General features: G+C 40.9%; 1 protein-coding gene across 1 annotated transcript; it reads right to left on the bottom strand.

Annotated features, from left to right (window-relative positions):
- Positions 1-4,608: 4,608 nt before the first annotated feature.
- Positions 4,609-11,282, bottom strand: LOC120044942 (zinc finger protein 287-like). The gene is made up of 2 exons (XM_038989692.1): positions 11,036-11,282; positions 4,609-5,658 (listed from the first exon to the last, which is right to left on the bottom strand). Exons 1-2 carry the CDS (start codon positions 11,205-11,207, stop codon positions 4,718-4,720), a joined length of 1,113 nt encoding a protein of 370 aa, XP_038845620.1. The 5' UTR covers positions 11,208-11,282; the 3' UTR covers positions 4,609-4,717.
- Positions 11,283-11,925: the final 643 nt, after the last annotated feature.

The following is an 11,925-nucleotide window of genomic DNA, read 5'->3' as shown; positions in this document are numbered from 1 at the left end:
GTCTACTTAATCAATGACAGAGTTTGTTTATTTGCAAGGAGACCAACAAGCTCCTATTGAAATCATCAAGAATTTAAAAAAAATGCAAATCTAACAAATTAACATTATATTTCACTGTAACCTAGTGATACATGAAGGGATGCGTTCAAGTCTTTTCATAGCATTGTATTAGAACAGCTCTCTTAAATCAATGCAGAAATGAGGGGCCTTAGCTACAGTCTGCAAAACATCATACGTCCTCTAGTCTTACAATTCTATGTTGAATTAGTAGCACTGAAGAGAAGGTATGTCTATCTTCCTCTTTCCAAAAGCTAGGTGCTTTGAGAACAGAAGGCTCTGTCTTTTCCCTCGTGGGCTCCTTCCACTCCAAGGCTATCTCTGATAAGCTACCCAGGAAAATGATAAATACAGGCTAAGGAGATCTTATATATTTTGTTCTATGAGATAATCAGCTAATGTCACTTTTTGTGAATTTTCAAGCACTTACCAAGCAATCGAAAAGTATTCAGACCCCTTGACTTTTTCCACATTTTGTTATGTTACAGTCTTATTCTAAAATTAAATTGTTTCCCTCCCTCAATCTACCCCACAATGACAAGACAAAAACAGGTTTAGAAACTTTCGCAAATTTATTAAAAAGAAAAAACGCAAATATCAAATTTACACAACTGTGCAGATCCTATACTCAACTTTGTTGAAGCACCTTTGGCAGCGATTACAGCCTTGAGTCTTCTTGGTATGATGCCACAAGCTTGGAACACCTGTATTTGGGGAGTTTCTCCCATCCTTCTCTGCAGATCCTCTCAAGCTCTGTCAGTTGGATGGGGAGCGTCGCTGCACAACTACTTTCAGGTCTCTTCAGAGATGTTCGGTCGGGTTCAAGTCCGGGCTCTAGCTGGGACACTCAAAGACATTCAAGGACTTGTCCCAAAGCCACTCCTGCGTTGTCTTGGCTGTGTGTGTTGGGTCGTTTTCCTGTTGGAAGGTGAACCTTCACCCCAGTCTGAGGTCCTGAGCGCTCAGGGGAATGTTTTCATCAAGGATCTCTCAGTACTTTGCTCTGTTCATCTTTCTCTCAATCTTGACTAGTCTCCTAGTCCGTGCCACTGAAAAACATCCCCACGGCATGATTCTTCCACCATCATGCTTCACCGTAGGGATGGTGCCAGGTTTCCTCCAGACGTGACACTTGGCATTCAGGCCAAAGAGTTCAATCTTGGTTTCATCAGACCAGAGAATCTTGTTTCTCATGCTCTGAGTCCTTTTAGGTGCCTTTTGGCAAACTCCAAGCGAGCTGTCATGCACCTTTTAGTGAGGAGTGGTTTCTGTCTGGCCACTCTACCATAAAGGCCTGATTGGTGGAGTGCGGCAGAGATGGTTGTCCTTCTGGAAGGTTCTCCCATCTCCACAGAGGAACCCTGGAGCTCTGTCAGAGTGACCATCGGGTTCTTGGTCCCTTCCCTGACCAAGGCCCTTCTCCCCCGATTGCTCAGTTTAGCCAGGTGGCCAGCTCTAGGAAGAGTCTTGGTGGTTCAAAACTTCTTCCATTTAAGAATGATGGAAGCCACATTGTCTTTGGGGACCTTCAATGCTGCAGACTTTTTTTTATACCATTCTCCAGATATGTGCCTCAACACAATCCTGTCTCGGAGCTCTACGGACAATTCCCTCGACCTCATGGCTTGGTTTTTGCTGACATACACTGTCAACTGCGGGACCTTATATAGACAGGTGTGTGCCTTTCCAAATCATGTCCAATCAACTGAATTTACCACAGGTGGACTCCAAGTTGTAGAAACATCAAGGATGATCAATGGAAACAGGATGCACCTGAGCTGAATTTCGAGTCTCATAGCAAAGGGTCTGAATACTTATGTAAATCTGTTTTTAATTTTTAATACATTTGCAAACATTTCTAAAAACCTGTTTTTGGTTTGTCATTATGGGGTGTTGTGTGTAGATTGATATTTTTTTCATCCATTTTAGAATAAGGCTGTAACATAACAAAATGTGGAAAAAGGAAAGGGGTCTGAATACTTTCTGAATGCACTGTATTAACCATTTCTGAGACTCACTAAGCTAATTCCTTTGATAAAGCAGTAGCAATACAAGCAATACAAATATATATTCAGAAACATATCCCTCTAATGCTTAGGGAAGATCTCATGTAAAGTGATATTGAAGTGTTGTGGTTTCAGGTTCACCTATCTCAACTAAAGCTTGTTCTTTTAGGGTGTTGCAATAGGCCACCAAGTGCTAACAGTCAGTATCTAGATAATGTATGTGAAATGCTTGATAGTGTATGTAATATAAACAGAGGTCTACTTTTTGGGGACCTGAATATTGACTGTTTCCATCAAGCTGTCCGCTCAAGAGGAAGCTTCTCACTGTAACCAGTGCCTGTAATCTGGTTCAGGTTATTAATCAACCTACCAGGGTGTTTACACTACAGGAACTAAACTCCGCAAAAAAAGAAACGTCCCTTTTTCAGGACCCTGTCTTTCAAAGATAATTAGTAAAAATCCAAATAACTTCACAGATCTTCATTGTAAAGGGTTTAAACACTGTTTCCCATGCTTGTTCAATGAACCATAAACAATTAATGAACATGCACTTGTGGAACGGTCGTTAAGACAGTAACAGCTTACAGACGGTAGGCAATTAAGGTCACAGTTATGAAAACGTAGGACACAATAGAGGCCTTTCTACTGACTCTGAAAAACACCAAAAGAAAGATGCCCAGGGCCCCTCAGTGGGTTAACATCTCACTGCAAGTACTGGCAAATCTGGTGCAGTCCATGAGGAGATGATGCACTGCAGTACTTAATGCAGATGGTGGCCAGACCAGATACTGACTTTTGATTTTGACCCCCCCTTTGTTCAGGGACACATTATTGCATTTCTGTTAGTCACATGTCAGTGGAACTTATTCAGTTTGTCTCAGTTGTTGAATCTTATCTTCATACAAATATTTACATGTTAAGTTTGCTGAAAATAAACGCAGTTGACAGTGAGAGGACGTTTCTTTTTTTGATGAGTTTATATAATCCACATGTAGTTATCACATTTTTACTAATACTGTAGAACTTTGTTCTAAAACTTTATCCGTATCCATTGAATGCAGTGATCTCAATATAGTGGCTATATCCAGGAAAGACAAGATTCCAAAAGCTGGGCCTAAAATAGTGTATAAGAGATCATACAAAATATTTAGCTGTGACTTATGTAGAAGTAAAAAATATTTGTTGGTCTGATGTGATTAATAAGAAGCATCCAGATGCTGCACTTGATGAATTTATGAAATTGCTTCTTCCAATTACTGATAAACATGCCACCTGTTAAGAAACTGACTGTTAAGGATTTGATGAGGAATTGAAGAACGATGGTTGAACGAGATGGGGCAAAAAGAGTGGTTAATAAGTCTGGCTGCACATCTCTTATTGAGATTTGAGAAATTATGTGACTAAACTTAAAAGAAACTTATGAAGACAAGGTCAGTGATAAAAATAATGATGGAAAATAACTTGAGTACTTTAAATTAAATGATGGGCAGGAAGACATTCAACTCCATCTTCCATAAAATCAGATGGCTTATTCAACACAAAACCATTTAATGTTGCCAATTATTTTAATAATTACTTCATTGGCAAAGTGGGCAAACCTAGGCTGTAAATGCCAACCACGAACAGTTGAAAGAAAATAATGACAGAAAAGCATTGTAAGTTTGAATTTTGTAAAGTTAGTGTGGAAGAGGCGGAACAATTGTTATCGATCAATAATGACAAACCTCCTGGCATTGACAACTTAGATGGAAAGCTGACCTGCCACTGTCATTAAACAAATCCTGTGTCCATGTCTGCTGATGATTCAACCCTATACGGGCCAGCAACCACAGCTAGTGAAATCACTGCAACCCTAAACAAAGAGTTGGTCAGTTTTAGAATGGGACGCCAGTAATAAACTGGTCCTGAAAATCTCAAACTAAGAGCATTGTATTTGGTACAAATCATTCCGTAAGTTCTAGACCTCAGCTGAAACTGGTAATGAATGGTTTGGCTGTTGAGCAGACTAAATTATTTGGTGTTATCTAATATTGTAAATTGTCATGGTCAAAACATATTGATTCAATGGTTGTAAAGATGGGGAGAGGTCTCTCTGTGATAAAAAGATGCTCTGCTTTTTGACACCGCCATCCCCTAAGCAATAATATGCATGCTAGTCTCTCTTGGCTAAGTGTTGAGGAAAAACTGACTGCATCGCTTCTCGTTTTTATAAACAAACACCAATGTGTTCGAAATTACAAATTGTTTGCATAATCAACTTACACACAGCACTTACCCCACCAGACATATTTTCACAGTCCCCAGGTCCAGAACAAATTCAAGGAAACTTACAGTATTATACAGAGTTATGATTGCATGGAACTCCCTTCCATCTCATATAGGGCAAGTGAACAGCAAACCTGGTTTCAAAAAACAAAGCAACACCTCACGGCACAACGCCTCTCCCCCATGTGACCTACTTGTTGCGTGTATGTACTGACATGTATGTGGAACTGAGTGCACACACACACACACACACACACTACATGTTAATTTTTAAGTGTAAAGTTTTTTGTCTGTAATGTCTTTTTCGTTATCTGTTGGACCCCAGTAAGACTAGCTGTCGCCATTGGCGTCGGCGAATGGCGATCCTAATAAAAAAATGCATTTTTCTTCTACCTCCCTCGGGTGTGAGTTCTGAGGTGTCCCTTGATATGGCTGGACTGACTGAACCCTTTCCCACAGACAGGACAGGAGTAGGGTTTCTCCCCCGTGTGGACCCTCAGGTGGGTCTTCAGATGGGCAGACCGGTTGAAGCGTTTAGCACACACGTGGCAGCGGTACGGTCTCTCTCCAGTGTGGATGCGCTGGTGCTCCCTGAACCTGCCTGAGTAGCTGAAACTCTTGCCACACACACCACAGTGGAAGGGCTTATCCTTAGTGTGAGAACACAGGTGGACCTTGAGGTAACTGGTAGAGGTGAATGACTTCCAACAGACTGTGCAGAGGATTTGCCTGTGACTAGTGTCACCACTGTGTGGTACTGTGTGGGATAGCATGTGTGCCTCCAGTTGGGAAAGCTCACAGAACACGGCTCCACACTGAGTACATGAGTGTGTCTGTGTGTCCTCTGGTCTCCTTTCTGGATCTCTCGAAACATCAGTAACACTGTCAGTGTTCTCACTCTGTGTTCTAGAACAGTCTGGATTTACTGCAGAGAGAGGCTGAGACTGAGGGGAGTCACTGGTTGGTTCTGATAGTGATACTCCATAGCCCTCGCCATCAGGTTCGGTTTTGATCTGTCCAGTTGTGTTGGTCAGTAGAGAGTACTTCTCTCTGTTCTCCACAGTTTGGGGAAGATGTGTGGGCTGAGGTGGCTCCTGATCACAGTCACTTTTCACACAGGAAGGAATGATTATGGAGTCTTCTTTGGTATCAGCCACCGGCCCTTGAATCTCCTCTACCTCCCGACGAGTCCTGAGTTCACCCTGTTCCTGTTTAATCTGTGTGTGCTCTGTGTCCTCCTGCCCCAGACTGGGGCTCCACTCCTGCTCACAGCGCTGTTGCCCAGGGGGAGTTTGCTGCTCTGAGACCCAAGAGAGAATGGGCTGAGGAGCTGTGGGAAAGAAGACAATTTACATCAATGAAAGTAATGACAAGACCACCATTGAGTTAGCTAGCTTGTTCTGGGAATGACATAGCTATGTCTCTGGCTGAATCCCATATCACCCCTTCCCCATCCATCCATTTGCGCATTCACACGTGCCTCTGCCATACACACAAGTGTACCAAAGCTGAGGGAGTGAAATTTATGGAGGGTGTAGTGCAGCGTTTCCCAAACTAGAGGTCGCGAAAGAAACTGACAAATTGAAATACTATCAAAAGTACTGTCAGACTGATTTGTAATAGACTGTCATATCCCCAATTTAAAAAGGTAAACATTGGCCGTTGATTACATCACTCTCTTTTTTTTATACATTGTGTGGTCGCGGAAAAGTGTTGATCAAAATGGGGTCGCAGGCCAAAAAAGTTTGGGAACCCCTGGTGTAGGAGCTAATTAGACCCTCCGATAACCACCTGGATCAAGCCACGGCACTGCATTATTTGAGTGGGTTGTACCAGCGCATAGGCGGCCAGTGAGTTTTAAGTTAAGGGAAGCTAATTGTCACCATTAAAAATTTGCCTTTTATAATAATGCATTCCATACAACATCGCATTTGCAAACTTATGTTAGTTTGCCTGCTATTCCTAATGTGATGAAAAGATTGGATAGCCATAATTTTGGCTCATAATATAACTCGAACACAAAAAAAAGCATGGCTGACCGCGTAGAGTAGGGCACCATCGGAGAGCATTGGCCATATCCCCGATGAGCGCACACATTCACTCTATCATTGTTGGGTCAGTGCCACTTGAATGTTTATTTTTGGACAATCATTTCCTCCTCTATGGTAGATGGATGTCATTGTATTTCCCCTTCTTGTAGGCCTATTATATGAATCGGACAATGCTGTTAGCAGAGTAGGCTACCCTGAACCTTTTGCTGTATAAAATAATATTCTGCTAATGTCTCCAGTCATATAAAGCGTAGTAGAATGGCATGAAATGTGTTTATAAAAATGCCAGATTTTTCCAGTTGAAAGGAGAAGAAACGTATCTGATATAGCTTATAGACAATCCAATAATGTAGGCTATACTGTTCGCTCAATTAAGTTGAACATTTTTATGACTAAAATACAGTCTTTTCATGATCTTCTCTTTACAGCAATAGCCATTTGCTTTCCAAACTGTTTTCCCGGGATTGTAGGGTTGTCCCCGACTTAAAAAAAAAAAAATCTTTGCCGACCGAGAGTTCTGTTCTTCAACCAATCGATTGTTCAGATTTTTTTAAATCACATGCACGTGACCAATAGGGCCTGACCTATAGCATATCATAATCACATCAATAAATTGGTTATAACAAACTCTGAACACGTAACACATCACAGCAAAATGGATGCAGAGGAGGTGACAAACTCGAAACGGGGGAATGTTTACTGGTTGCTAAGGAGGAAAAGGGGAAGTCATATGTGTGGAATAAATTTGAGTAGTTGTGGAAAATACTGGAGATCAATAAAAATAAGGTAAGGAGGTGCTGTGTGCATATGTGTCAAACAGGTGCTGTTAGATTACAATGTAATTTTTCTGACCGTTTGGAAACAATGAAAACAACAGTAAATAAATTCGAAGAGTACCAGAGAGTATGTAAAAATAAATAATGTTTAAGCCTTTATTACAGCAAAGACTAAAAAGAGTCGCATGCATTCGTGAATGCAATTGCCGAAATGGAGCAGTTTATTTATTGTTTATGCTAATTATTCAAGGGACGCTATATTTTGTTTTAAAGCAAAAATGCTTGATTGCATTTAAAATCATGAATGACTCGTATGCTGTGTAATGACATTAACTAATTAATGATTGATTGATACAGTACCCTATATACAGTGCATTCGGAAAGTATTCAGACCATGACTTTTTCCACATTTTGTTACGTTACAGCCTAAATCTAAAATGTATTAAATTGTATTTTTCCTCAATTTAGACACAATAGCCCATAATGACAAAGCAAACACAGGCTTTACATTTTTTTTTTGCAAATGTATGAAACATTTTTTTTTACCCTATTTACCTAAGTATTCAGACCCTTTGCTATGAGACTCAACATTTAGCTCAGGTGCATCCTGTTTCCATTTATCATCCTTGAGATGTTTCCACAACTTGCTTGGAGTCCACCTGTGGTAAATTCAATTGATTGGACATGATTTGGAAAGGCACACACCTGTCTATATATGGTTCCACAGTTGACAGTGCATGTCAGAGCAAAAACCAAGCCATGAGGTCGAAGGAATTGTCCTTAGAGCTCTGAGACAGGATTGTGTCAAGGCACAGATCTGGGGAAGGACACCAAAACATTTCAGCAGAATTGAAGGTGCCCAAGAACACCACCAAGACTCTTCCTAGAGCTGGCTGCCCAGCCAATCTGAGCAATCAGGGGAGAAAGACCTTGGTCAGGGAGGTGACCAAGAACACAATGGTCACTCTGACAGAGCTCCAGAGTTCCTCTGTGGGGATGGGAGACCCTTCTAGAAGGACAACCATCACTGCAGCACTCCACCAATCAGGCATTTATGGTAGTGGCCAGACGAAAGCCACTCCTCACTAAAAGGCACATGAGAGCCCGCTTGGGGTTTGCCAAAAGGCACCTAAAGACGCTCAGACCATGAGAAACAAGATTCTGTGGTCTGATGTAGACAAAATTGAACTATTTGGCCTGAATGCCAAACGTCACGTCTGGAGGAAACCTGGCACCATCCCTACGGAGCAGAGTACATAGAGATCCTTGATGAAAACCTGCACCAGAGCATGCAGGACCTCAAACCGGGGTGAAGGTTCACCTTCAAACATGACAATGATCCTAAGCACACAGCCAAGACAACGCATGAGTGGCTTCGTGACAAGTCTCTGAATGTCCTTGAGCAGCCAGAGCCCAGACGCGGTCAAACATCTCTGGAGAGACTTGAAACTAGCTGTGCATCGACGCTCTCCATCCAACCTGACAGAACTTGAGGGTCTGCAGAAAATAATGGGAGAAACTCCCCCAAAACAGGTGTGCCAAGCTTGTAGCGTCATACCCAAGAAGACTGAAGGCTGTAATCGCTGCCAAAGGGTCTGAATACTTATGTAAATGTGATATTTCCATTTTTTTTGTGCAAACATTTCTAAAAACCTGTTTTTGCTTTGTCATTATGGGGTATTGTGTGTAGATTGATGAGAAAAAAACTATTTAATCATTTTTAGAATAAGGCTGTAACATAACAAAAATGTGAAAAAAGTCAAGGGGTCTGAATACTTTCCAAATGCACTATATCTTGTTAAACGACAGGGGGATTTACTCATTTGAATTTCATGCATGTTTTATTATTTTAAAAGTGGAACAGGAATTCCATCATTCAAGTCACAAGTGTGTCCTGAAGTTGATGGGTTTATTGTAGTGATGTGGGGGTTAGTTCATAACCAGCAGTCCATGCTGTTATATCCGCGGTGTAGGCGGGTTTAGGGTCCTGCAATATTGTGTGGATGAAGGACGGGCTGGTTGAATGAAGAGAAAACAATACATAAAAAAATAGTACAATTTATTCTTGTACATTGAAGTTTTTCTTTCATTCTTTTTAGGCTTTCTGGCATTAGTACGTGAGCCTATAAGATTCTGCGCAAATTAGCCTACACGCCAATCGCTAAATGTTTTTTGTGAAGGGGCAGAAAAGTTAGTTGATACACGGAGGCTAAAAAGACAATGTCTGAGTTTAATTCAATAAGAGAAAAGCTGTAAAATGAAGAGTTGAAAATAATGAGAAGGCAGGGCAAGAAATGTAATGAAAGATTTGGTGAAGTGGTAACAGAGGTTGATAGCAGTGCTGGCTATCTTATGTGTGATGATTGTGAGGCGCTATAAAAAAATTGAAGTCACAAGACGAGGACATCAAACAGGCCTATGGCACATCAAGGGAACTGTAGCCTACTGTTCAGATGTTTTAAATGGAAACTGAAATCTGGACACTGACTGTTGATCTAACCTTTCACATAGCCTTAATATTAACTCCTGCGGAATTAAGCATTAATTGCAGTAAAATTATATACCAAATGTGAAATGACTCAGGAACGAACAGGAGTGGAGAAATATGATTTATTTCTTTCAGCATCTTGAGAGAATGTAAATGCACAGTTAGGGATGTCTGTAGAGGTGCTATCTTTATCAGCATCATGAAAGCTGATATTTCAACCACATAAAACATGCATCCAAGCCAAACTGAAATGTTATTAGAAACATGTTGTGTCATTTTCATAGCTTTCCATTTCCTTACAACCGTAAAACTGATGTCATTTTAGTAATGTTACAAAACCTGTCCCGTTTTTTGTTGAGTTATTGAATTTTCTCACCGGTGCCTAAACGTCTTTGCTCCACAAAAGAAGCAGCGATTAAAGAGAACTTTACCGACGTCAACTAGATTGAAGCATTAAATCTATCAATTGATGACATTCTGGTGAGCAAGGGTTTATTTAGTCTTATAGGGCAACATATAATGACAGAAGAGAAGCCGCATGTATCTAATTATAGACAGTTCACTAACACATCAAGAGCTTGGGACTATAAGGTTATATCTGCAAGATGATGATTCTGAGATAATTGGCTTTAAAAGTTCCAAACCCTCATTGGTTTAAATGGTGTCGGCTATTTTTATATTTTATTATTTTAAGCTTATCAACATGGATTGGGGTATTTAGAGTACTATATAGGTAGAGACCATTGAACAGAACAAGGCTATGTCAACTCATTTTTGACAAAAATGCAGACAGAACTTTGTCCCAAGCTCTCGAAATAGCCTACCAAAATGTTGGAAATTGTAAGAAGAAACATATCTAAATTAGGCCCAAGAAATCCTGCACCTCCGTCAACAAATTGTTCCGCTGTCTCCAACTTACCATATTCGGAGAATGATTTTGTACCCTATTTGCAGATAATCGTTTTTAAAAATTCAAAAAGCAGTATTAGCAGTATGCAAATCAGGGAGCCAAATAAACGGCTCTTTCACCGACGCGATTCCCAACGTTCACCAAAAAGAGCCGTTCGTTCGCGAACGACCCATCACTAGTGGGAACTCCGCTATTTCGCGCTGATGAAAGATAAGAGCCATATGTATCGAAAGCAATGATTATTGAAGTTTCTAAACGTTAAAACACAGCGTCGGGATTGTAGTTCACGTGAGGTAGTCGTGGGCGAAGCTAATGGCTGAAACTATAGAAGGCAGAATACTGCTTAGAGTTTGAGAGCTAGGCATCCACCGTCTTTCTGCCCCACAGAGTCAACTATTGTAGAAAACAATGTAACTTTTCCAGCTGTTTAGCTAATTCGTGTAAATGAGAAGTACAGTACAGTAATCTAGCTAGCTACATACCCGGTAGGACCGGTGTGATCAAGTGTTGTTTCAGGTATTGGTTCTCTCTCTTTGTCCGGGCTATTTCTTCCTGATACTCGGAAATCGTGTCTCCGACCACTCCAAGTATCTCCTCGGCAGCTTGCATCAAACGCTCAGTTAGATACACATTCAGATATTGTAATTTAGTCATCGTTGGACGATTATAGGGGGAAAAATATCTTTCCCGAAATACACGCAGCTAGCTAGGGCTTGTTGTCAAACGTGAACGCTGTGCGCACGGAAGTGACGTCGGCACTCTAGTCACATTCACCATAGGAACGTCAAATTAATTGTTCGTCTCTGTCACAGTGAACAGACACAATCACACAGGAAGAATGGGACAGATTGATTATCTTCTTGGGCAGCTGCTGAATTTTCCTGTATGTGGTTACTGATAGGGGACACACACATTCCTAAGGAGTTTCTCTCTCTGAATACAATCAGTAAAGCATTCATTATTACAGTTAGTGCTTTGCAGTATAATTAGGCTTTTTTATTTTTTTTATTAATGGATACTTAATTCATGAAGTTTATTCAAAATAACCATTACTAGTATTGATTAATCATATCAATAGGAATGTTTTGATAACAATGCACTACTGACCATTACCTCATCCATGCAACGTTTTGCTGACACTAATTAGTCTAATGCACAGTTTACATCGTGACGCATTTCATTACACTGTTTGTCATTATCACGGAGTCTTAGCCGCCGTTAGGGTGCTACTGCAGCCTGCATTCGGGGCGTTCCCATTGGTTCCTTCATGAACACCCCCCTCGAGCAACCCATTGGTTACAGCATGAACGCCCCCCATCTCGAGCAGAACATTTCATCAGAGTTTCATACCGTACTATCTTTGTCTTCATAC

This window comes from Salvelinus namaycush, chromosome 3 (assembly GCF_016432855.1).
Source record: "Salvelinus namaycush isolate Seneca chromosome 3, SaNama_1.0, whole genome shotgun sequence".
Classification (NCBI taxonomy): domain Eukaryota; kingdom Metazoa; phylum Chordata; class Actinopteri; order Salmoniformes; family Salmonidae; genus Salvelinus; species Salvelinus namaycush.
The sequence above is the reverse complement of the archived record's forward strand: the minus strand, read 5'-3'. Positions and strand labels throughout refer to the sequence as shown.